General features: G+C 49.4%; 2 protein-coding genes across 3 annotated transcripts; one reads left to right on the forward strand and one right to left on the reverse strand.

The window, feature by feature from the left end:
* Positions 1-5,794: 5,794 nt before the first annotated feature.
* Positions 5,795-8,872, reverse strand: RPL6 (ribosomal protein L6). Its single transcript, XM_070950432.1, has 7 exons — positions 8,853-8,872; positions 7,900-8,049; positions 7,220-7,318; positions 6,955-7,098; positions 6,808-6,856; positions 6,383-6,567; positions 5,795-5,997 (listed from the first exon to the last, which is right to left on the reverse strand). Exons 2-7 carry the CDS (start codon positions 8,047-8,049, stop codon positions 5,845-5,847), a joined length of 780 nt encoding a protein of 259 aa, XP_070806533.1. The 5' UTR covers positions 8,853-8,872; the 3' UTR covers positions 5,795-5,844.
* Positions 8,873-9,468: 596 nt separating this feature from the next.
* Positions 9,469-25,228, forward strand: PTPN11 (protein tyrosine phosphatase non-receptor type 11). 2 transcript variants are annotated; one of them, XM_070950430.1, is made up of 16 exons: positions 9,469-9,640; positions 13,161-13,283; positions 13,646-13,840; positions 14,589-14,781; positions 15,568-15,684; positions 16,328-16,441; positions 17,195-17,291; positions 17,920-17,999; positions 18,223-18,381; positions 19,241-19,372; positions 19,605-19,759; positions 19,994-20,061; positions 20,714-20,865; positions 21,702-21,814; positions 21,954-22,056; positions 22,773-25,228. In XM_070950430.1, exons 1-15 carry the CDS (start codon positions 9,627-9,629, stop codon positions 22,024-22,026), a joined length of 1,785 nt encoding a protein of 594 aa, XP_070806531.1. In that variant the 5' UTR covers positions 9,469-9,626; the 3' UTR covers positions 22,027-22,056; positions 22,773-25,228. The 2 variants fall into 2 exon arrangements, with proteins under 2 accessions (XP_070806531.1, XP_070806532.1); XM_070950431.1 differs by having other exon boundaries at positions 21,705-21,814.
* The last annotated feature ends 500 nt before the right edge of the window (positions 25,229-25,728 follow it).

Raw genomic sequence — 25,728 nt, forward strand, 5'->3', positions numbered from 1 at the left:
CGGGGCCAGCCCAGGGCCTTCCTTGGGGAGGGGGCGCAGAGACTCCCCTCAGGTGAAGGCCTGGCGACCCCCCCTCAGCCGCCATTGTCCGAGCCCCCCTCCCTCACCTCCAGCTCGGTGTCTCCGGGCTCGGCCACGCCGATGATCTCGCTGGGCAGCTCGGCCAGGTCGGTGACCCGGATCAGCCCGTCGTGGAGGAAGATGGTCTCCTCCTTCACCGACAGCCACTGCGCCGAGTCGGCGGCGGCGGCGGCAGCGGCGGCCGCCGCGGAGCCCGAGGCGCCCGCCGGGGAGCCCATCCAGGAGGCCGGGCAGGGACGGCTGAGGGGAAGCGGGGATGCTCCGGCAGGCAGGCAGGCAGGCAGGCAGGCCGGGCGGGCGGCGGGCGGGGGAGGAGGAGGAGGAGGAGGAGCGGCGGAGGCGGCGCCCTCAACCCCCCGCCATGATGGGCGGAGGAGGAGGAGGCGGGGCCCGGCGGGAGCAGGAGGCGGGGCCTCCTCACGCGCCCGGCTGACGGCGCCACGCCATCTTGGAGGCGCGCGAGCGAGGACCTCAGGCGGGAGGGAGTGGGGGGGGAGGAGGAGGAGGACGGCCCGGCATGCCCCGCGCCGCCAAGGAGGGTGCGCGCGCGCCCGTTACCCCGCCCACTGGGCGTGACGGAGCTGGCCCCCGACGCCGCTCATTGGCTGGCCCACCATGGACCCGCCCGGTCCGGATCGCCTCAGACCGCAGTTGTCGCCGCCGGGGAAGGAGGTGAGGGTCGCCGGCTCTGAGGGCGGGGCAGGTCGCTCTAAGACAGGTGGCCTTCAACTCCCACAATTTAATAAATAAATAAATAAATTTAATTTAAATTTAATAAATAAATAAATAGACTGGCAAAGGGTGAAACACCAGGCCCAAAACCTGGAGGTTGTGAGTTCTAGTCCCGCCTGAGGCACGAAAGGCAGGTGGGTGACTTTGGGCGAGTCCCCCCCTCCCTCCCTGAGAAGCCTACCTCACAGGGTGGTTGTGGGGCAGGACTATCGCGCCTATTCCTCACCTTGAATTATAGAAATCATAAAAAGGTAGGATAAAATAAATATAAAAATAAAATTGGGGGTTTTTTTGTGTGTATAGCAATTTTTTAAAACTGATTCCCCCCCCCAATTAAGTTAAGTTTGAAAAAAATGCTGCTCATAACTATATAGTGGAAGGAAATATTGATGATCCCCTGGTCTTGTTTTTAAAAATGTTCAGGATTGTAGCTGGGAATATGAAATCGAAAATTTGTTTTGTTTCCTTTGGGAGCAGTGAAGAAACACAATTTTTATCATTTCTTTGCACTGTTTTTGTTAGCATGCAGTTAACAGGCTTAATCAAGGCATCTGCGCTGTGTGCTGCATATAATATCCAGCTGATATTTTATCAGAGACCTTCATTTCCAGCCAGATAAAGTGGAAAACAAACCTTGCTTAAAAGTGGAGAAGGGCGTGGCCTCTTCATTTTCACGGCCATGCTGTGTCTTCAGAGAATGGACGTTTAATCAAGGTCAGAGGCATGCAAGACTAGAGCAACAGGGTCAGATCTTTGGTTCAACCCAGCACTGTCATCTCTTTCAACTCTGACACATACATGTCAAAGCAGATACTGTCCAAGCTGATCAGTCCCCCACCCCACCCCAATGATGAACCATAGCAGCAGATTCAGGAACCATCGTTTGAGATAAAGCCATGATCTGACAGCTGAAATGAAGGTGTTGCTGTCCACTTCTGGAAGATACTACCAATAGGATGACCGCTAAGCAAAGGAGAACCAAAACCAGACACAAAGAATCCTGCCCTTTGAAAAAATTTTTTATAAATTATGCAAGGGCAGGTCCTCTCTTGAATCAGTTACCAGTAAAGATCTGGAAGACAAGCCACTGAAATTGTTTTAAATAACCGCAGAGGTGTTCTAAAGGGAGCTCAACCAAACTCACTGTACATATGTTGTGCACTGACAATAAAGATTTTAATTTAAATGGATTTTGTGGTACTTTAGGGTATTATCTAGGAAATAATTTTGGATGTTTAGTAAAACTATGCATTATTTGTCTTACCCACTAATTTTGGCAGTTCTGGTGGGATAGTGCGCAAAGTTTTGGCCAAAGAATTGAGTAAACTTGGTAAGCTTTATCTTGCAATTTTTTCTCACAAAGCATAATTTTGGGAACATTGGGGGCTATCAAAATGCCGTGTTCAAAATAGCATAATGAGTATGCAGGCTTCCCACTAAATCAACTTATCTTATAATCAAAGCCTTAAACAATAATTTAAACAATCAACAGGGCCTGCTGGAATATGCAAATTTTCCTGAGAGCATTGGGCTGGTTGAACAATACAAGAGAACATCTGGTCAGCTGTACAGTGTATTTTTATTTTAGCGATTAAAATAAAACTCAGCTGCATGAGTCTAACATACCACCCAATTAATTTTTTTATAAAGTTTAACGCTACTTAATTAGCATAGGAAAAATAGCCATTTACATGCTTGGAACTGTTTTGTTTGTAATGTTCATTATTATAAGAGGTGGGGGGGGGAAGCAAATAATGCTGGCTGGGGAATTCTGGGACTTGAAATCCACATGTATTAAAATTGCCAAGGTTGGACATCTCTGCTTTACACTGTACCATATATTGCCCCCAGAAAACAGGAAAGGGTACTTCTGAATATACACAGGAGATCCTCCTCTAAGGTGGTCTAATTGATTTAGAATGGTACTCAAGAATTTATTTTCCAATTTAAATTTTTGCCAATCACTTTCTGCTTGTTTCCCTTCTGATTTTTAGCTCAGCTTCACACACTTTTTAATCCCTGAACTGTATCATTAGTGGAAAGCTATGTAGATTGACCTAAATTAACATACATTTACATAGGGTGAAATATCATTGCATAATGGGATCAATGATGCTTTCAGGAATGTGCATTTGGGACTGATCTCAGAGTTGATAAATTGGGCAGGGCTGAAGTCTCATCACCCATACTCCTTTAACTATGACTCTCCTTTTGATTACACTGAAGTGACAGGATATTACCTCCCTCTAAAGATCATCTCAACATAAAGGGTGATACAACACATCAACATTTAGTAACACCAGTCTAGGGAGGAAGTAGTTAAAAACCCTGTGATCTTGATTAGTCCTACCTAGGAAACACAGAAGAAAACAATATATTGGAGGACTACAATGTGCATTTTAGCGGTGAGAAGTGAGCATAATATTGATCTAATGTTCCTGCAATACCTGTAACTCATTTAAAAACAAATTTAGTGTTATTTATCCCTAAATAATCATGGCTTGAAAAACCCGAAATATCTGCCTCTTATTTGGCTTCTGAAAAGTTTTTCCCTCCTGTGGCAACACCTGAGAGCCCCCCAGGATCATATAATTCCATCCTGCGTGATTAATACAAGACCACCAATTATGAGAATATTTAAAAAGACATCTTTTTGTCCCAAGCATCTCACAAGTTTACATGAATCATGCTTTGGGCTACATAATTCAGCAGTGTGACTCTTTATTCTGGTAATTGGCTCTGTTGCCATTCTACCTGTTTGCATCAATAGACAGCTAATGACTCATCCTCCATTCCTAGGAAGAGACCAACCAAATCCGAAGAACTTCCTAAGTAAACAAACATGCATGCATGGTTTCCCCCCAAAAAACCTAATATTAATTTTTTATTTGATGGGGACTAAATTATATGTAAATTCTCCCTTTAGTTTTCGGGATTATGTTCATGTTTATTTTGTATCGGTTCACACTACACTAAGCCTTAAATTGTGATCTACTAACTAATCACTGGGTTCAGCCAACACAGCACATGAATCCTGAATCAAGGATTGTCTTTTTTTCATCCTCTTTGACTTTAAATGCTTTACTAATGGCTCAGCACTACCTGATATATGGCAAAACCTGTCTGTGGGGATAAATGCTACCTTACTATGGCCTTTGCTTAGAGCCAAAATAATATACACAGTTCTTTGTATAGATTTCAAAGATAAATTCAATACAAAAATAAAAAAGCACTAAATGTTGTTTCCTCTGTCCTTGATTTCCTGTACAATAAATCAATAAATCAAGCTTTGTTGTTATGACAAACACTTCCCAAGTGTCTCTGATTTAGACCAGTTCTTTGGGAATACAAAAAAAAAAACCCCTCCGATAAACCAGGTTTCTCTTTTACTGCAATCCAGCCAGTTGCCTCTTGAAAAAGCATCTTTGGGACAACCTTGACCTGGATGACTGACAATCTCCATAGACAAGTAGAATGTAATGTCCCTGAGTCAATTTTGTTGACACCAAGCGCATTCATCCTACTCGTCTAACCTCATGCCAGGGGAGCAATTAGCACTACCAACAGCCAACCACAAGGCTTGGTCCAATTCATCCTGTGTCCTTCCTCACCGTTGACCTGCCTCCAGGATTGACGGGTGATTTCCTGTCATTTCCAAATTGTTTTGCTGAGCACTCCGCCGCACAAAGCAGCCGTACAGGCTCTGCTATCTGGGGAGGCAGCTTGCCAGGTGCAGCCTTCAGAACAAAGGTGCTGTGGTCTTCTTTTAAGCAGAGGTCACTTTTACAGGTTTCTCCCTAACGACTGAACGGCTAATTTGTTTCTTTGCTATAGCCATCGTTGCAGCAAATTCGTACAAATGCGAGCCCTAAATAAGCAGCTGCTTGAACCACGCTTCTCATTTTAACCCAGTCTGTTCCGAGCAGGAGCCTTGGCCTCCATGTGACCCCAGCCTGCTTTAAAGCGGAAACTGCCTGCCTTCACGGGAGCCCAAACTGGGCCAAGCTCCTTTCATCACACTTCCAAAAATGAATCACGAATGGCTTGCTTGGCAAGATTCCCACCCTCTGCAGAACCAGAGGGGGAGCTGCCCAGAGTTTGGTATAAGATGGGCGGTTATAGAAATGCTTTGAAAAAGCGCGCTCAAATGTTGCCATCGTCCTGAGGCTTTGTGAAACTGACAGCTAGCTGGAGGGGTAATCAGCCCCAAATTCCTTATCTGTGAGAACCATCATGACCAAAACGGCTGGTCCTGCCCCACACATCAGTCTTCTAAATGGTGGCCTGTTGACCAAGTAACCAGCTGGATTCACACAACCTTCTAAATCTCAATCCAATAAAAACACACAGTGCGATACATGAAATGGAGCTAGAGATCCAGCCAACTGGAGCCCAGAAAGTGAGATTCAGACCCGACGTCTGTTGAGGAAAGCTAGATTAGATGCTTCTTAATGCTTATGGCGTTATAGCTTTTCTCAAACCACAAAACCTTTAATTAACACAAAACGTGTAATTTTTAATTAACGCAATTGTCCAAAACGTCGTGCCTTTGTAAGGCTGTGATTCAAGCATTGCACACGAGCTCCCTCTCCTGACCAAAAGAAAAAAAAACCCCACACCACCACTTATTTACTAATAAGCAAGCATGCCAGTTGAACATGGACACATGAATACCGCAAGCGCTCCAAGGCTGGCGTCAGGTCTTCAGCACAGCTACAGCTTTGCCCCACTGGCACGGAAGGCCACGTAGGCCAGCAGTTGGCAAAGCCTAGGGACGAGCTCTGAAGCCGTCACCTGCAGAGTTTCCTCCCATTAACTAAACTGAGTAGGGTGCACATTTGGCTTCAAACCGATCCCGAGTACTGGAAGATGAGGAGAAGGAACCTCCTGTAAAGAGTGATGGCAAATTTTCAACCATCAAAGAGTCTGCTTGCACGCAGACAAACCAAAATACAATACTAGAAAATAAAACCAGCAGAGCTTTTAGTAGTTTTTTCCCCCAAAACTTTTACTGTGGTATTTTCGGACTATTTAGAAGACCAATTTGTGAGGATAAACTCCATTGGAGAGTGAAAAGGTCGAACGCAGGTAGCCCCGGAGCTGAGGAACCTTCTTGATGACGGGCAGAAGCTGGGAGTCCACAGTCTTCTGGTCTGCCTTGCGCTGATCTGCAATCTCGTATTTCTGAAAAAACGGAAACGCTACTTCAGCCATTTATTCCTTTTCCCACGGCTGTCATACGGGGGCCAGCGGTTCCTTCCCCGTTGCCATTTCTAAACAGCAAACCTTGCCAATGTTATTTCACAAAGTGCATCCAAAATTGATTTATTTTCCTTTCCTAACACCCTCTTGGAAGAGGTTCTTTGGACTGTGACATGTTCTACAGAAACATGAAATATAGAGTGTTTCTATTTAATCTGCTTTCTTAAATGCAAAGATACTGAAAAACCTATCTACAGATTCATAAACCAGGAGGGACTTCAGGTGCCAGCCTGCCCCCTTGTTGGCTTTTGAGTTATGCAGAATGCAATCTTGGAAGCACACTCAAGGCGAGAAGCTCTATACATACCGCTTTCTCAGTATCAAAAATTTCGCCCTCTTGATGTTTGGGCTTACGCAGCTTCTTCTTCTTGAAGTAAACGTCACTGAGATGCTTTGGAACTTTGACCCCCGAGATATCAACCTTAGTCGAAGTAGCAATGACAAACTTTTGGTGAGCTCTGCGCAGAGGGACACGGTTGATAGCCAAGGGCCCTGAAAACAGAAGGCAAAATAATGTACATGGAGACCTCTGATGGTCAGAAAACACTTATTTCTCCCCAACTTGTGAAGATTCTCCACCCTCAGAAGACAAATCTTTTACTATGGTTATTTGCTATCTTTTCTTCTTTTTATACCAAGGCTCATTATGCGGAATGGTATGAAATTAAAAAGGAACATTAACAAGGATCACAGAAAAGGAACAGAGGCTATATAAACGTGAAACGAGCTTACCTGTCACAAGCAACAGTCCACTTCCAAGCTGCTTCAAGAAAACCACCCGCTGGAAACACAAAGACAAGAGGGGAGAGAGTCAGTTGTTGGAATCCCTGCCTGTCTCCTGAATGCCCCTAACGAGAGGAGCCCCAAAGGCCCCGTTACCTTGCCCCTGTGGCGGCCAGTGAGAAGGATCACCACCGTTCCTGGGGAAATCGAAGCCCGTAGCCGCCTCTTGTGGAGGGAAAAAGGTTTTTTGCCGTGGCTCAGGAGTTTTCGGGAAACGTCCTCCGTGGGGTAGTATCTGGGCTGCGAGGAAGAAAAGACAGGCCTGAATTCAGGACCTTGTTAAGAATCAAAGCAGCCTATTGAACGCAGAGGAGGACAGGAGCTCTCTCTCGGCCACATCATTTTGGCCACAAGCTCTTACCATCTTGCGAAGTTTGACCACCCGGGTGCCTCCATTCTTATCACCCCCAACAGGCTTTGTAACAGTGGCTGCCTCCTTCTCTTTCTTCTTTTTTTCTATCTGGGGAAAAAAAAAACACCAAAATTGTACCCCATCATTCCTTCTCCAATTTGACTCCCCCATCACAGCCTGAGCAAGAGTGACCGGCCCAAAGTCCCCCCCAGTGAGGTCCCTGGTGTGCCCCAACGCCAGTCTCTTAACCATTAGGACCCCCGTCTCTCTTTCTGTTTGACTTCGGTGAGTCAAACTTGCAGGCAATAAAAAAAAATTGTCACTGGAGCAATCCTGTGATCTGCATCTACCCAGCTTAATGTCCTCCACGTTTAATGAGGAGAGTTATCTCGTTTATCTCCAGTATGATTAAGGCAGATCAAGAAAAGTTTGTCCGTATATTATGGCATTCTTTGGCAGATTAAAACCAATCGCTTTTGAAACACTCATCTTCCATAGATTAATCCACTTTTTCTCCACCAGAGCCGCTTGAAGATGGACTTTAACTCCCATGCTGGCTGGGGAATTCTGGGAGTTGCAGTCCACCCATCTTCAAGCTGCCAAATGGTTTATACCAATCCATACCCATCCATTGTGCCAATTATCCAGCCTTAACACGAAGAGTTGCAAAGTCTCCCCTCTGCTCGTACCTTTGTCTCCGGCGCGTTGTACTTCCGCTTGTACATGGCCTTCCGTGCATACATGGCCGACCGGGAATATCTCCCGATCCCTCGGGCCAGCACCGGATTGCGGCTGGCATGGACCTTCCGGACCCTCCTGGTTTTCTTCTCGCCTGCCATCTAACAACAAAAAAAGGGAAACATCCATTTGCAATTTGTAACCCAAGAAAAGCCAGAGGGCTCCAGATCCTGCGTCTCGGTACCCCCTTCTAGAGACACAATTCTCCACTTCCAAAACGTTGCAAACTGGTTGCACAGCTACACCAGATACATATTTTTTTTACATACAAACTACACTCCCAACGTCTTTGGAAACTATAAAGACTCCCAGGACAGTTGCAAGGTTTTTACTTATTTATTTATTAATCTAATTTGTATACCGCCCTTCTCCCGGAAGGGACTCAGGGCGGAGAACAGCCAAAATTAAAAAACATACAAATGCAAAAGGTAACATAATTAAAAGAATTAAATCATTGGCTACCCAATTTAAAACCCCAAATCCATAAAATTTAAAATCCCAATTAAAAACCATTTAGGCTAGGCCGGTTGGGGGGGGGGGGATCTGCCATTCGGTGCGGGCAGGGGCTGAATCCGCTTCCCCGGCCAGGGAAGGCGGCTATTCCGAAGCCCGAGGGTCGTTCCGGGCCAAAAACCTTCCTCTCTGGGAGGGGCATTCCCGGGCGCCCCCTCCTCGCTTTCAGGGGCCTAGGCGAAGCGGCCCCGAGTGACAGGGCAGCCCGGGGAGAGCCAGCCGGCCTAATCTTTCGCTCGGCCCCAGCAGAAGCAGCCCGGCGCCTCCCGCGCAAAGCCCCCGGAGCATCCCCGCCCGGCCTATGCCCGGCCCGGTGGTTCTCCGAGGCGGATGGCGGTGGATGCCGACGCCGGGCCCCGGGAAGCCAGCGCCACGGCCGCACCATCCTTACCTTGGGCAGAAGGAAAAAGAGGCAATATCCGGGGCTTCGGCGCTGAAGAGCAGGCGCGTGACGTCACCGGGCGTGCCCCCAAGCACTCTGGGAGAGGTAGTTCACTTCGTGCAATGCGCCCTCCCGAGAGCCGACTCAGAATTCGAGGCGGTTTTCCTCCGTCATTCGTGCCATTCGCGTTTTATTTCCTACAGGCCTTATTCGGTGGTCATCGATTCCAGTGCTGGCTGGAGAATTCTGGGAATTGAAGTCCACAAACCTTAAAAGGTTGAGAAACACTGATTGAAGGGCTGCCTATCATAACAGAAAAGCCCCCTTGATAAAATAGTTATGATTCCTGCGGCGCAACAATAACAATCAATACATATTATACTTTATTTCTTTCCTGAACAAGGCCGCCCAGGACAGGGCAACGCAATGGGATGGAGAAGACGAGGCCCATTGGGCACTGAAAGGGTGCTCGCTATAGAGACGCCGCAGCCTAGAGCGGAAAGCGCGTTCCCACCGTGTGGCCGTTCTAGGCGCCGCCTGCCTCTATGCTCAGAACGACTGGCGACCCCGCCCCTTCCTTGCCATCCCGAGAGGGGGGGAAGCCTGGTCGCGCGGCGGTGACGTCTTAAGCATCGCGACGGATCGCTCCTCGGGGCTCTTTCTGCCTTCCCCTCTCCCGGGCCTGGATGCAGCCGGGCCCGGGCCGACTTCGGTTCGCCTCCTCCCGGGCCGGGCTCCCCGCGGGACCCAGGGGCCCCATGTGAGGAAGACGGAGGCGGGAAGATGACCTCGAGGAGGTGAGAAGCGGGGGGGGGGAGGGAAAGAGAGGAAGGCTCAGGCCCCGCCCCTTCGGGGGGGAGGGGCGCCCAGCTTGCCTCCCTCCCTCCCTCCCCAGGGCCGTTGCCATGGGGACGAGGGGGGCGCGGGGCAGCCTGCGTGTCACCCCCCACCCCCCCACCGTGGAGGGCCTGCTGCTGACTTTCTGGGTCCAGATGTGCGGGACTACAATACCCATCCTTCCCTCCCAGAGGAGCCTGGCCCTCGGGGGTCGCCCAGCATTTCCAGCCTGCTTTGGCTCCTTCTCAGGGCAGCCGCCCCTGGGGGCAGCCACCACAGCTCCCATCCTCCCCAGCCAGCAGGTCCCAACACGGTTTCTCCCTGGTGTGACAGCCTGTAGCTTCGCAAACCCTGCTGGCTGCGGAGGATGGGGGCTGTGATCCAAAAGGACGAGCTTGTTGGGGGGGGGAGTCTGAGACCACCAGGAAGTGGAGGATGGAGGCCGCTGCCTCCAGTTGAAGCCAGAGGGGGGAGAGGACGGAGGCTCCAGAGAGGCTTCCCGGGGAGAAAACCTTCCAGCCTTGGTTGCTCAGGCTGAGCCCTTTCACCAACACGGCCAAGCTGATCTCTTACTTTCACTGCCCCAATGTGTGGCCGGGTAGTGATTAAGGGGGGGGGGGGGTTGGAGCTGACCAAAGCCACTCACAGGGGCTCCAAAGAGGACCCAAGGTGAACAGAAGTGGATGGCCGAGATACGGTACGATGAGACTCCTTATCTGTTGCCTTTAAGCCTGGGATGGGTAACCTCTGACCCCGGCTCCCAAAACCTAATATTCTAAATTTTGAGCTAAAATGATCCCCTAAATTATTTTGCAGCAGGAAGCAGGAAAAGTGCATTGCAAATCTTAAAACAGCCACATCGCATTTGAGGGGGGGGAACCCTCAAAACTTCCCCATAAACTTGGTGTAAGGTAAATAAACAAATTTAAGAAACTGGAGATAGCTACTATAAAACAATAAATAAAATTTATAAAAATTTATAAAGATTATAAAATAAACAATTTTGGCGGACACGATAAGCAAAACAGAAGCGCTCTGATGCTGAGGGGATGGGGTGAAATGGTGCCGTTTTTTAATTGTACAAGGCAAGAACCAAGAAATGAGAAATAACTTTTCAGCAGTGTTCCAATTATGATAAAACCAGACTTCTCAACCAAATGTGATAAGAACATTCTACTCCATAACTGAGTACCAATTAGGAGAAAATGACTTTAACATGTTCTTTTAAGAACAGCCCAATTATTTTTCTCTTCAAAAATTTACAGTGAACTCACCTCTCATTACTTCATTATGAGGCTGTCAGTAGAGTAATTGCAGGAGATTTTTCTTTATAAAATCCCATCCAGACTCTCAAAAATAGGATCCCTTTTTCTCTGGAAAAAGAGTTATTTCCTGCATTTTCTCTGCCTAATTATCCATTACCAGTTTTGCTAGTTTAGTGTTAGAGTTCATCTATTAGCATAGGGAGTGCTGATCATGTTTTCAGATGAACTAGTTCGGTGTAACTTAACATACATTCTGATGTATGAATAGTTAATGCTGGATCCTTTTTTTTTTTTTAAATTAATAGCCTCCTTTATATTTTGCTAAATGTCCAAATACCGGCTCTTGGAAAAGCTAGCTCTACAATTCTTTTAACAGCCATTCTTGAAACAGTCTTAAACTTGCTCCAATCCCAGCACCGTCTTTCTCTCCTGGGGTTGAAAAAAAGAGCCCAGCCCACCCCCAACTATAGAACTGGGTAGACTTATCAGCCTAAAATGTGCGCGTTCCATTTTGTGGGCTCCTTTGATCCTGTCTCCGGAACCACTTGGCATAACTGGCCGGCCTACAGCTGACTTGAGACACCCCCGGAGCCTTCTATTTCCAACTGGTGACAAAATGCCGCTTCCCACTTGGTGACAAATATACCCAGAGCGCCAGGGAGCTTTGCCATCCGTGCTGGAAATAGAATCCTTGCCTCGGTCGGTTGGCTGTCCGTCCCCGGAAGTTGCTCTCTGCCAAAAGGTTGCAGGACGGTGCTTTTTATGGCCCCCACCTTCGCCCTTCCGCAGTGGCTCTGCTCATCCTGCCGTCACAAAAAACCCTTCAAAATTCTGAGCTGGTCATCAGTGGGTAGCCTGAAGTATTCCGAGGGTGATCCCTAAAAGTTGTTAATTCAGTTGGTCGTTGATTTACAACCACAGTTGAGCCTGAAATTTCCATTATTAAGCAAGACAGTTAAGTTTGTTAAGCGATTTGCTGCCCTTGTTAAGTGAATCATGTGGTCGTTAAGTGGATCTGGCTTTCCCCCGTTGACTTTGCTTGTCGGAAGGTGGCTGGGAAGGTCGCAAGGGGTGATCACATGACCCTGGTACCCTGCAATGGTCATAGGTACGTGCCAGTTGCCAAGTGCCCAACTTCTGATCACGCGACCCTGCCCAGCCCAGTCCTGTTCCTCTGTCCACTAACTGCATGTCTCTGTGGAAGAGTATAAATATGCCCATTACCCATCCTAGTTAACTCCCTGGGCCTTTGAGAAACGTCAGGCTTTCCCCCTCAAGTGGGAGAGTACAGATTTAGCCAAAATGTTGACTTAGTTAACCAGATTTCTAAAAATAAGCCAGACCCGGTTGATAGGAGAGGAGGCGAATGAAGGTTCAGCCCCTTGGGGGAGACCTTCAAACAGCAAGGTGCTGGCTTAGTTGACGAGAAGGGTGTGGCTGTGGGTGCAAGCATATATGGAGCCTGTTTGCACCGGAGTGAAGAGAGGGGCCAGGCTCAGCTAAGCCATATAGCCCCTTCCTTCTTCTCCTCCTCCTCCTCCTCCTTTTCCTCCTGACCCTCCAGCGGAATCCAGAATCAGATCAACTCTCAGAACGGGAGCAGATTCCTGGTTACAAGGCAACAATGAGGTGGTAGCTGCCTTCTCAGTTTCTCTTGCTGGTTATGTGGGAGCAACTGGTGGTCTTAATCAGCTTCCCATGGACGAGGAGATGTCTCTGCATTCGGATTGTTTCATCCCACTTTAATCCTGGTTTGCAAGAGGCCGGTTCTTACTCCCATCCAGTTTTCCCTGCTCCCTGAAAGGGGCAGAAATCATGGCAGGACAGCAGCAAGCCACCTGCTCTGGTACAAGAGATCTCAGGTCCAAATGAAACGGTCTGAATCCTCAGGGGCTTCTTCATTGCCCTTATCCACAAAGTAGACATGTAGCATCCTTGTAGTAATGTTTTATGGGGAAGGTGTGCCCTCAGATTTTTGTGCCTGGTTTCCTTCTGTGGGTAACGCTTCCCACGTCTTTTTCTATCCGCATTCTTTTTTCCTTTTTTTAGTCTATTTTTTTCACTTTTTCTTTTATCTTTTTTTTACGTGTTTTCATGTTTTATCTTTTACTTCTGTAAAAGATAACGATGTATTTTTTTTTTAAAAAAAGGAAACCCTTTTCTCTTCACTAAAAGTGACCTTTCAAAACCCTCCCCTCCTTTTCTCTTTTCCCAGATGGTTTCACCCCAACATTACCGGAGTGGAAGCGGAGAACCTGCTCCTGACCAGAGGAGTTGATGGCAGCTTCCTGGCTCGGCCCAGTAAAAGCAACCCGGGGGACTTCACCCTTTCAGTCCGGTAAGTCCACTGAGAGGACCTGGTAGCCGTCTTGGGGTTTTCTAAAATTTAATGTCATTTTACAGAAAGGTTTTGAAAAACAGAAGTAAATGGTTTAAGTAGGTAAGTCTCTTGGGGAGGCTGCCTTACAGCAAGTGCAAGCAGTAGGAGAATAATATCCATCTTTGCAAGCTGCTCCTAGCTAAGACCTCCCTCCCTCCCTCCCTCCCTCCCTCTCCAAGAATGTTCAATAGGGAGGCGGGAGGTTTGGAGTCAGCCTGCTCTCCCTCCCCAGGAGGCTACCAGTAGAAGGCCGTTTTCTGTTCATTGCCATCAGCTCTCGTTTCTCTCCTCTCTTCCTCTTGACCGTCTGGACCGACCAGGCGCAATGGGGCGGTCACTCACATCAAGATCCAGAACACGGGCGACTACTATGACCTCTACGGGGGGGAGAAGTTTGCCACGTTGGCGGAGCTGGTCCAGTACTACATGGAGCACCACGGACAGCTCAAGGAGAAGAACGGGGACGTGATTGAGTTGAAGTACCCGCTCAACTGTGCGGATCCCACTTCTGAAAGGTGAGCAGGGCGGCAGCATCAGGGAGCCCGCCTTGGGTGAGGTCCATCCTGGGCGGAAGGGCCTGGAGGCAGTCCGGAAGCCATGCAGTTCCCTCTGCTGCGATTCAGGTCTTACGGGCTGTGGGGACAGGTATTTCTCAACTTAAAACCATTCGTTTAGTGACTGAAGCTAAATAGCCCTGAAATAAGTGACTTGCGATCATTTTTCATACTTATGTCCATTGCAGCATACCCCTGGTTAAAATTCAGACTCGTGTTTATGACGGTTGCAGGGTCGCGGGGTCATGTGATCCCCATCTGACGAGCAAAGTCAATGGGGAAGCCAGATTCACTTAATAACCATGTTACTAACTTAATTGCAGTGATTCACTTAATAACTGTGGCAAGAAAGGTTATAAAATGGGGCAAAATTCACTTAACAACTGAAATTTGGTGCTCAGTTGTAGTCATAAGTCAAGGACGACCTGTATCACCGAACTCTCTGGACTCGACACCAATTCCCACCCTTGGGAAGGAGGTGGGGAGGTGGGGACAGAGCAGCATCTCCTACCTTAATTGCCTTAATAGGCGCTCCTTTTCAAAATCGGTACATTTTCCTCTTAATCTGCTCTCAGCGGCTTCTGCTGCCTCAAGAGCGAGGGAACTTTCTCCCTTTCAAAGGCAGCTCTGATTTTGGGAAGCCTCTCTCTTGCAAAGGGCCAGGGAAGCTACTCGGGGCTCCCTAACTATTTTCTCTGCCTCCCCGCAGGTGGTTCCATGGTCACCTGTCTGGAAAGGAAGCGGAAAAGCTGCTGACGGAAAAAGGGAAGCACGGCAGCTTTTTAGTCCGCGAGAGCCAAAGCCATCCGGGGGACTTCGTGCTTTCCGTCCGGACCGGGGATGACAAAGGCGAGAGCAATGATGGGAAGTCCAAAGTCACGCATGTCATGATCCGTTGCCAGGTAACAGCGCAGGGATGGGGAGGTGAAATAAGGCCGGAAGCCTTTGTGGTGGGGGTTTCTCCATCAGTCCAGAGGGGGGAAAGGATAGGGCCAGTTCTCTTGATAGTTCGCCTTGGTTGGGAGACAGCTTGTGAAAGGCCAGGCCTCGGTAAATCAGAACCTGGCTTATCATATCCTTTGTTGGATAAAAAGCCGTCCGGTTCGTCAGCCAGATTTTGCTTATGGAGGAGTGGTCTAACCTTGGAACTTTAGGACTTATGGGCTTCAGAATTCCCCAGCCAGCATGGGTGCCCTCTAGAGCAGAAGTGTGCAATCTTGGCAACTTTAAGACCTGTGGACTTCAACTCCCAGAATTCCCCAGTCAGCATGGGGAATTCCTCCAGCTGAGGAATTCTGGGAGTCGAAATCTACAGGTCTTAAAGTTGCCAAGGTTGCACACCCTTGGCTTAAGGAAACAGCAGCTGCAAGACCTGTCTGGTACCTCTGCAGTATGTGGAAAAAGGGAATGAATGAATGAATGAATGAATGACCCAGCTAAGTTCGAATTGTGTGTCCACTGTCTCAAAAGTGAAGGTGGCTTTTTTTGGCCAAGACTGCTTCTACATCACCATGGTGATGTAACTCAGTTAACCAGTGGATTAAGAATAACTTAGAAAAATTTAGACTCTTTAGAAGTTAGGTTGATCTTAAGCAACCTTGAGGAAAACCTCCAAAATAGCTCAAATCCCTCCCCCCACTTCCAGTGAAACCCACTAGCCCTCTGCCTCTCCCTCCCTCCCTATTTAGGATATGAAGTATGACGTTGGAGGAGGGGAGAAGTTTGACTCCTTGACAGATCTGGTTGAGCATTACAAGAAGAACCCAATGGTGGAGACTCTGGGGACTGTCCTTCAGCTGAAGCAGGTGAGGAAGGCCAGCTATGGTTGACTGAGAACTCTTGGCCATAACGCCTGGGTGTTTCTGTTCTCCTTGCTTCTCCCTTTCCACCACTGGTGGAAATCAATCACCACCACCGCTGGTGGGAATCACTTGGGGTTCATTGCCGCCTGCCTTTTGCCGAGCATGGGAGCATCTCTGTTGTAATTAGCGGGCAATCCACTTCGCAAGCTGGATAATTCACAGCCTTCCTGGAAAGTTTGCAGCTTGATGCTGTCACATTCAGAGACTTTAGATCCCAGTCTAGCTTCCAGCTGACCCTGTGAGGATTCTGTCCTTGCGGGCTGCTTGGCTCTTCCTTTCGATGTGTGGTGGAATCTGGAGCTGACGTGCAGGAGGGAGAGGCTTTCCCAAGGAGCTCAGAGGCAAATCAGCCTTGAGTCCTTGATTTGGAGGATAAGGACCAGAAGGGATCCTCCCTAAATCTTCACAGGCGTTATTTGATAGTCATGCAGAGTGTGCTTTAGTCTGGCAAGATTCCTGTTCACAGGCAAACAGCAATAAACTACTGTGAGCAATCCACAGTATCATTCTTGATTCCTTGTGCCTGACATGTGTGCATTATTTGACCACCCCCCTCTGTCTCTCCCTCCCACCCCACCCCCGCTAGCCTCTCAACACCACCCGCATCAACGCAGCTGAGATTGAGAGCCGGGTGCGAGAACTGAGCAAGTTGGCTGAAACTACCGACAAAGTGAAGCAAGGCTTTTGGGAAGAATTTGAGGTACTTTCGGGAGAGAATATATGTCCTGTCCTCACCCAGGATCATCTTCTTGCTGTCCTTCGGTGGGATTGAGAAGTGTGACTGTCCCTTTGGCAGCTGGGGAGGGCCGCAGGCATCTAGATGCTCTGGGGGTGGGGGTGGGGTTAACAGAATGTGAGCTCTTAAGGAAATCTTTGGAGCAGTTGGTAAACCCAGATAAGGGTAAACAGATAAGGCCCTTTTGGGTTGCATGGAAAGAGCTGGGCATAAGTCTTCAACTCCCAGCATTCCCCTGTTGAAAAACACCTAGTGGGTAGAGCTGGATGCATTCATATGAAAACGTCCATATTAGAGATTGATTTGGCTTGTGAATTTGTCTACTGGCAGTCTGGAACTCGGAGCCTTTAATTGCTCGGAGACCGAGTGAGCTGCTTTCAGGCAGAAAAGGGCCCCTTGAGAGGAGACTGGCAACCTTTTCTCTCTCTAGGACACAACGGCTGAATTCCCCCTGCTTTTCCTACAGAGGGCCAGAGCCCGTCTCTGTGTTATGCCAGGAGAGGAACACTAGGGGGAGCCCCAGTTCCATTTGGTCATCTTGGGAAGCTCACCTGTTTTAACCTGGCGGGCCAGAAGCGATGGGCATTGTAATCCAGACTAGGAGAGGCTTCTGGGTGGAGGAGACGCCTTCTGGCTCTCTTCCCCTGCTTGAGGGGTGGGTGGGTCAGAAGGCGGTTCCCGGACCCTTCACTGTTTTGCTCTTCCTTGTTTTTCCAGACTCTCCAGCAGCAGGAATGTAAGCTCCTCTACAGCCGGAAAGAAGGGCAACGCCAGGAGAATAAGAACAAGAACAGATACAAAAACATTTTGCCTTGTGAGCATGGATCTCTTTCCACTTCCTAACTCGGGGGGTCGGGGGTGGGGGGGGCGCTAGCAAGTAGACATTTGGGGTGGGCCCAACTCTTCTTCCCATTTTTAAAGGCGTAATATCATTTTTCTCGGCCTTTATGCAAACAGCAGAGGGATATCCTGCTTCTGTGACTGCATTGCTGGCATTTGAGCAGAAAAATCCCTGCAAACTTTAAGGCAACCGGGGAAAGGGGGCCCAGGGAGCCATCTGTAGCCTGCTCACTGGACGCCCCTTTCCTAAAAGCTGGGATTTTGCTGGAACCTTTGTTTCCTGCAATTGAATTCTCTCTCAGGAACGTGGAGGTCCTGGCATCTGTTGTGGGGCAGTCTGGGACCCACGGCAGAGGCCTGATGTGCTGGAGGCTACGGATATTTGCAGCCCGATGGAGCTGCAGGGAATCAGTGACTTTATATGCAGAAAATTGCAGGCTCCGTTTTAGCATCTCCAAGCATCTCCACGGCTGCCAAGGACTCTTGATTTCTGCCATCCTCCCGGCAACTGCCTGAATGGCTGCTGGCAACTCAAGAGTTGGCGGTTGCTGCTTGACAACTATTCCCTGGATTAGGAGTCTGTCTTTGTCCTCGCTTTCTAGTTGACCACACCCGGGTTGTCCTTCACGACGGCGATCCAAATGAGCCAGTTTCGGATTACATCAATGCCAACATCATCATGGTAAGAGAGTCGCCCTCCTACCGGGGAAGTTGAGTGGACCACCACTTTCTTCTCTGGTGGGGCAGGATGACCTCGCTCGGAGTTTCCCCAAACAGAGCAGGAGGGACATCCCCCCCCCCTGAGCTTTTCCTCCAAGGGGGGGGGGAGTGGGCCTTAAGTCTCCCAAAGGCCCCCCTCCCTCCGCGGACGAGACCCGCCTGCTGACGCTCCCGTTGTTCCACAGCCGGAATTTGAAACCAAGTGCAACAACGCCAAGGCCAAGAAGAGCTACATCGCCACCCAGGGCTGCCTGCAGAACACGGTGAACGACTTCTGGCGGATGGTCTTCCAGGAGAATTCCCGCGTGATCGTCATGACTACAAAGGAAGTGGAGAGGGGGAAGGTAAGGCCAGTGGAAGGGATCCACCGCTCCCCCGGGATCAAGGGGAGAACAGCAGCTCAGGCAGGGAATTTGAAGCCAATGCTTTATTTGGTCAAGTGTGATTAGACTCACAAGGGATTCCTCTCGGGTGCAGAAGCTCTCAGTGTACATGCAAAGCAACAACAGAATAATGTTAACAATTGCCCTCAGCCGCCCACCCCCCAAATTTGCCACTTGAATTAAACATGAGCTCCCATAAGCCTTTGCTCTCCTTCCCTTGCTAGCTGAAGATCAAGTAAGGTACTAAGACCACTCTATAAAGCCTTAGTAAGGCCACACTTGGAATCCTGCATCCAGTTTTGGTCACCACACTATAAAAAAAAGATGTGGAGACTCTAGAAAAAGTGCAGAGAAGAGCAACCAGGTTGATGAGGGGACTGGAGGATCAAACATACGATGAACGGTTAGAGGAACTGGGCATGACTAGTCTAGCGAAGAGAAGGACCAGGGGAGACAGGATAGCATCTTCCAATACTTGAGGGTCTGCCACAAAGAGGAGAAAGGGGGTCAAGCTATTCTCCAAAGCACCTGAAGGGCAGACAAGGGAGAATGGATGGAAACTGACCAAGGAGAGATTCAACTTAGAAATAAGAAGGAACTTTCTGACAGTGAGAACTATCAACCCATGGAACAGAAGTTGCCTTCAGAAGTTGTGGGAGTTTCATCACTGGAGACTTTCAAGAAGAGACTGGACTGCCACCTGTCAGAAATGGTGTAGGGTCTCCGGCTTGGGCGGGGGGTTGGACTAGATGACCTCCAAGGCCCCTTCCAACTCTGTTCATCTGTTAATCCGCCCCTGCCCCCCTCCCTGTTCTTCCAGAGCAAATGTGTGAAGTACTGGCCGGATGAGCAGGCCCTGAAGGAATACGGCGTGATGCGCGTCCGTAACGTCAAAGAGAGCACGGCTCACGACTACACACTACGAGAACTCAAGCTCTCCAAAGTTGGGCAGGTGCGTTTCCGGAAGATGCCGAACGACCGTCAGCCAGGCATCTCGGCCACGTGGTGAAAGGGAGAAGGAGCTTGGATTGAGGGGCGTCCATGTGCTTTCTCCCACACCGCTGTTGTGTTTTGCGATGGGCCTCTGGATCTTCCCCACTTCTGCTGATTTTGGAGGCGAAGGCTGCTCCTCCCGCCTCTGAGGGACTCATCAAAGTACCTCTGGGGGGGGGGCTCTCTTCCAGGGCAACACCGAGCGGACAGTGTGGCAGTATCACTTCCGGGCTTGGCCTGACCACGGGGTGCCCAGCGATCCTGGCGGCGTCCTGGATTTTCTAGAGGAGGTGCACCACAAGCAGGAGAACATTGCAGAGGCTGGTCCGGTCGTCGTCCATTGCAGGTACCAGTAGAACCGTGTTTCTCAACCTTGGCAACCTTTAAGCACTGTGGACTTCAACTCCCAGAATTCCCCAGCCAGCTTTGCTGTTGGAGTTGAAGTCCACCCAGCTTCAGGCGGCCTTAGGTTGAGAAATACTGCAGGAAAAACGGAAAGGTTGCTCAGCCTGAGAAGGAGGAACAGGACTCGAACCCATGTGACGGTCTCTCTCTCTCTCTCTCTCCTCCCACCCCACAGTGCCGGAATCGGTCGGACTGGGACGTTCATTGTGATCGACATTCTCATCGACGTCATCCGGGAGAAAGGTGAGTCCCAGCAGACCGACTGCTTCACCACCTCAAAGGTTGAGAGGAAGACCACGGCTGGTCGTTGTGTGTGGAGGACACGCATCTGTTACAGTGTTGGCTGATTCCACACACACACACACACACACCCATAGGCCAGGTTTCCTGGGAGTTGTAGTCTCACAACCCGTGGAGGAGCGCAGGGCTGATGGGTGCGTGTGTGTGTGGGTACATATTGCCCTGAGCATAATTGGGGCTTTTGAGCACCGGGCATTAAGTGAGGCCAGCCATGGCGTTTTCTGGATCATGGTTTATGGGATGGACATGCCACAGGCACAATGGCTTGTTTGGAAACCACAATTCAAGCCAGTCCCTGCGGTTGCCCCAAAGGGACAATTTTTCCAAAAGGCACCTGGACTTCCTGGGTTTTCTTCTTTGAGAACGGAAGAAGCTTCTTGAGTGAGAAAAGCGAAAGGTTTTCAAGGAAAAATCCAAGAAACCCCAGCTGCCTTTGGGAGTGGGGGGGGTAAAAACGCCCCCACGGCCTGGATGAGTGAGAATCACCATAGACGAATCCGTGTGGTTTGGGAACTTGAGTAAAGAGTCCTGCGAAGGGGCCCTTCCCCATTCTCTCCAGCTGAGCCCATCTCCCTCCCTCTCTTCTCCCCTCCAGGGGTGGACTGCGACATCGACGTCCCGAAGACCATCCAGATGGTGAGGTCCCAGCGGTCAGGGATGGTGCAGACCGAGGCCCAGTACCGGTTTATTTACATGGCCGTCCAGCACTACATCGAGACGTTGCAGCGCCGGATTGAGGAGGAGCAGGTACCAAAAAAGGAGAACCTTTGTAGCTCAGGGTTGATCTGTGGGGTCCTTGGTGCTCTCTGAGCTGTATGGTTTTCTTGCAGGCGTTTTATGACCCTACTAGGTAACAGCATCAGTGCTAGAAGGCAGTGGGGTTTGCGGACAGGGGGAGGAGGAGAACTGTAGGGTCCTTGGTGCTCTCTGAGCTTGGTTGTTTTCTTGCAGACATTTCATGACCCAACTAGGGAACATCATCAGTGCTGGTCAAGTCTAGTTACTAGCACTGATGATTTGACCTCGTTTGGATAATGTAACATCTGCAAGAAAACCTCCCAGCTCAGAGAGCACCAAGGACCCCTCAGGAACAGGTTCCTCTGGCCTACCTAGCAGGGAAGGTGGTCTCTTTGGCTCTGGGGCTGAAAGCTGGGGCCGAGAGTCGGAGGGACTTCGGCCAAGAAGAGTTGGAGGAAGGCAGAAAACAGCCATCCACACCCCCCACACCCCCCGGGTGTATTTGTTGCCTTCTCCTCTCTTAGTGGCCCATAGGAGAGACGGCAGCTTTGTCACCAAGTGGCTACCCTGCTAAAGTGTTTGACCGGGGATTGACCAAGATCTAACCTGGGATAAGCCAAATTCACCCATCAGAAGAAGCCATGAGACAGGGAGCTGTCTAGTCCCGGCAACCAAGTTTCCCCATCTTGGGAATCCTGAAGCAACCAAGCCTCCTTATGTTAGGTGGGAGGTGGAGAAGTGGTGGAATTAAGGGGAGGGGGCTCTTTGAGAAGAACCAAAAGCGCGTTGCTTGCCGGGAGGGACATGGCAGTGATTCTTCCCCCCTCTTCCCCCCTCCCTTTCAGAAGAGCAAGCGGAAAGGACACGAGTACACCAACATCAAATACTCCTTAGCGGATCAGGCCAGCGGGGACCAAAGTCCTCTCCCGCCGTGTACTCCCAGCCCGGCCTGTCCCGAGTGAGTAGTGGCCTCGCCGCCCGTCCCCTCCCTCGATTGCTTGAACTCTCCCAGATCCAAAAGGGCGGCAGGGAGAACCTTGGCATGACAGGGTTCGGGGTTCTGAATTTCTCCTTGACCCCCCCCCCCCGCTTTCCAGGATGAGGGAGGACAACGCCATGCGAGTTTATGAGAACGTCGGTCTGATGCACCAGCAGAAAAGCTTCAGATGAGACGACGGCGAGAGTTTCCGCGTGAGGAAGGCAAGTCTAGATAACGGGGTTCCTGCGGGACTGACCTTAAGCAGCCGGGGAGGGTAGATCAGCGTCAAAGGACGAGTCTGGGGGGCAGTTTTCGCCGTCTCCAGGGAGAAAAATCCCAAGAAGAGGAAAATTTAACAAACCCAAGCTGCTAGTCCTCAGGAAAAGGGAATATTAGTCTGGTCTGAGATCTTTATCTGAGGGTGGGGCTTAATAAACCCAAGGTGCTAGTCCTCAGGAAAGGGAAATATTAATCTGGTCTGAGATCTTTGTCTGAGGGAGATCATCTTAAATCTCCCGAATGGAGGTTTCCTGTCTAGTATTCTGTTCCAGAGATGATCTCAAGATTCTCTCTTAAAATTGGAGGGAGAGGAGATTTTATGAATTTTTCCACCATCCCTCTTGTGATTCTTCCCTTTGGGCTTCTGCCCAACACAGTCCTGCTTATTTACTTATTTTCATTTATTTATCACTTTTAAGAAACCTCCCTGCTCCCTCCAGAGCAGAGGTGCGATAAAAGAAATCATTAAAACGTTGTTGAGATTCGAACTGGAGGCAGGAATAAAAAGCCGGAGGGTTGGGAAAACGCAGCTGCCCAGGGATTGTGACTTGAGTTTCCACGGCGGCTGCTCTCGCTCTCTCCAGGCTCGGAAGGCAGGATATGTCCGTGTGGGGTGTCTCTCGTCTAAAAGGCCTTTCTCTTCCTGTCCTCTTTGCAGAATTGAAATGCCGCTCTCTCTCTCTCTGTCTCTCGTTTTTTTAAAAAAAACAAGGAAGCGAAACAAGCTGGGCTCCGTCCCTTGAAGACCTCTGCCTAGAGCCTTCTTCTTATTTATGACGTTTTAACCCTTCAATAATAAGCGGAACTTAAGATCTCCTTTCAAAGAAACTCCTAATTCGTTTTCTTTAAAAAAAAAACAACTCGTTTTTACAACTGATTTTTGTTTTTTGTTGATGCCGTTTGCCCTCTGGAACATACGATTATTATTTTTATTTTTATTTTTGCCTCCAATGCAGACCAATACTTTGTTGTACTTGAACGTTGTTGGGTTTTTTTTCCTTCTCCCCTTTCTTTCTGTCCTGGACTCAAGAAGCTTTTATTTTATTTTTTTTTGAACTGTTCCAAATTTGTTTTTGTTTTTTCAAAGCTATCTCTTTCCCTTAAAATATATATATATATATATATCAGAAAAATAAGTTGTGGGACAACTGATACTTTGGGGAAGAAACCAGTTATGTTAATCAGGAGGCATCCAGGGCTGTTTCCAAGCCAACTAACTCTCTGGAAGGCGGTCTGGCTGTCCACAGATTTGATCAAGTTTCTAGTCCTCGTGAAATTCCACGCTGGGGGTCTTTTTTTTTTTTCCTTGTTCCTTGAAACGATAAATTCTAGAACTTCCAATGATGCGTTTTTGCACCAGATTAAACCGGTTTTTTTAGAGCCTGTTCCGTCGGCTGGCTCTTTGCTGTCGGGGCGAGGGGGGGCACTTGGGGGGTGGGTAGGATTTCAGCCAGGAGGGATATCCTGACACCCTCCCTCCCCCTCGGATGCTTAGTGACTTCTCCAAAGGGTCATCGCCTCTCCACGAATCCCTTGTGAGCATTCCTGGATTCACCCAGGCCTCCGTCATATCAAGAAGAAGATGAAGAAGGATGAAGAAGATGATAAGATGATTTTTTTTGAAGGGGGGGGGGGAATGTCTGAATGGAGCTTCGGAACGACTCACCCTGTCTGCTTTTCCAGTTTCCACCACATTGTCTTCAAAGGACAAACGGGGGTGCCCCGTCCAGCTTTTGAAAGAGAGCCAGGGGAGGAGAGGGGGGGGGGTTTAAGCTACATCTCTTTCAACCCTCTTTGGTGGGTCTTTTTTCGTCTGCTCCCCCCAAGCCAAATCCAGCTGGTGTAGCGATGCCCAGCATAGGGCTATTACGCACCTCAAGCCAGTCGCCTTCTTCATGGTGGACAGCAGGGTGGAGAAGGAGATTTGAGGTGGGAGAAGGAAGTCCAGGGGTCTCTCTTGACTGGCTGGGTCGGTGGGTTGGGATGCTGCCCAGAGAGCAGGAACCAGCAATCTCTTGAGAGTTTCTGGGTGTTTGAGGAGGGGGTCCGCAGGGGGTTGCTGTTTCCTTTCAGGGTCTCTGTGCTTGGACAGTCTGATAAGGAGGAACCTGGCTTCGTTGTGGTTTAAGGCAGGGATCCCCAACCTTGGCCGCTTTAAGACTTCAACGCCCAGAATTCATGCTGGCTGGGGGATTCTGGGAGTTGAAGTCCACAAGCTTTAAAGAGGCCAAGGTTGGGGCCCCCTGCTTTAGGGGATGCTCGCTTGTTTTTGAAGTCAGCGCTGCTCAAATCGGCTTCTTGTCTGGGCTGCCTGGTCCTTGTGCTCACCACAGTAGTCCCAACCTCCCTTCGGCATTTGGGAAAAAGCCACAAAGGCCATTTCCTGGTCTCTTGCTTCTGCTCTAACTTTCCTGCAGAGCTGGGTTTTCCCCCCCCCTCTTTTTTATCCAGCTTCTGTAATCTAATCGTGGGAGGATCGAGCCCCAATTATGGTGTGAGGGGGTACCTGTTGTTCTTTTGCCTCCTCTTTTCTTCTGGTTCTTTCCTAAGATGTTGCTCCTCCTCTTCTTCTGTGGCCTTTCCAAGTGGTCTCCTTTCCTTCCTTTTTAATTTATGAACACCCTTGTGACTTAAAAGAAAAGCAAGCAAGCAAACAAATGCAGAGGCCTCCGTGAGAGGAGACTTGTGTATTTTTCCCCTGGCTAGAAACAGCTCTTCCCCTCTTATCCTTCCTCCTCCTTTCCGAGCAGCGTATGAAGTATTCTACCCAGAGTATTACATGAAATGTAAACGTAAATGGAGATTTAAAAAAAAAAATAGGCAACTCTTTCCTTGAAAAGGACCTGCCTGTAAAGAACATTGTTGGTGTGTACACCAATCAAAGTGCAGGCTCCCACGTTCAGGGAAGTGGGGGGGGGGAGGGGGTGTTTCCCAGCTGATGTGAGACCTGTTGGAATTGGGGTCATGGCTTAAGGGGCTGGTGGGGTCTCCCCGGCTGTGGCCCCTGTTGTAGCCTCCCGTCCGCTGCCTTTCGGCTGCCAATCCCCTAGGCTGTTCCGTGGCGGTTTGGCGCGTGGCATTCACCAGACGACCAACCAACCAGAAAAAAACAAACCTCCAGATGTCTGTTTGCGGACTCTTATTTATGGGTGTCGAGTGTAGCTGCGTTGCTGGCTGTGCTGAGAATTTTTTTTTAAAAAAAAATTGCGCCAAGGCTTCTCGGGAGTACAAAAAACAAAAAGCGCTGTTTGTAAAACACCAGAACTTAATAAATGAGTAAATAAATAAATACATTTTCTTACCCCCCCCGTTTCCTAAATGCTTTTCTCCAGCGGGGCTGGCTTAAATCGGAACCAGTGAATAAGACCAGTGCTCGAATTTTGCTGTGTGAAAACTTTGTCCTGGAGTCCTGATGATGCAGGGGGAGCTATCAATTATGCAAGGCTGGGCCGCTTGAGAGCCTCCTTCCGCAGCCCTGGTGTTTCCCCCCACGGCCGGCCTTCCGCTCAAACAGAATTCAGCCTCTTTGCACCAGAAACGGGAGGGGAAGCTGGAAAGCAGGGCCTTTCCCCAGAAGTGCACATCTTGTCTGGAGAAGAACGTAACGAGAGACG

Source organism: Pituophis catenifer, unplaced genomic scaffold, assembly GCF_029215685.1.
Source record: "Pituophis catenifer annectens isolate HBS135680 unplaced genomic scaffold, rPitCat1.0.hap2 SCAF_10, whole genome shotgun sequence".
Lineage (NCBI taxonomy): Eukaryota > Metazoa > Chordata > Lepidosauria > Squamata > Colubridae > Pituophis > Pituophis catenifer.

Excerpts from the sequence above, each read along its gene's own strand:
- RPL6 (XM_070950432.1), bottom strand. The coding sequence starts at position 8,049 with ATGGCAGGCGAGAAGAAAACCAGGAGGGTCCGGAAGGTCCATGCCAGC. Across the intron at positions 7,319-7,899 it reads ACAACGCGCCGGAGACAAAG|ATAGAAAAAAAGAAGAAAGA; the intron begins GTACGAGCAGAG and ends TTTTTTCCCCAG. Across the intron at positions 5,998-6,382 it reads TTTTTGATACTGAGAAAGCG|AAATACGAGATTGCAGATCA; the intron begins GTATGTATAGAG and ends CCGTTTTTTCAG.
- PTPN11 (XM_070950430.1), top strand. Across the intron at positions 15,685-16,327 it reads CTGTCCTTCAGCTGAAGCAG|CCTCTCAACACCACCCGCAT; the intron begins GTGAGGAAGGCC and ends CACCCCCGCTAG. Across the intron at positions 19,373-19,604 it reads AGCTCTCCAAAGTTGGGCAG|GGCAACACCGAGCGGACAGT; the intron begins GTGCGTTTCCGG and ends GCTCTCTTCCAG.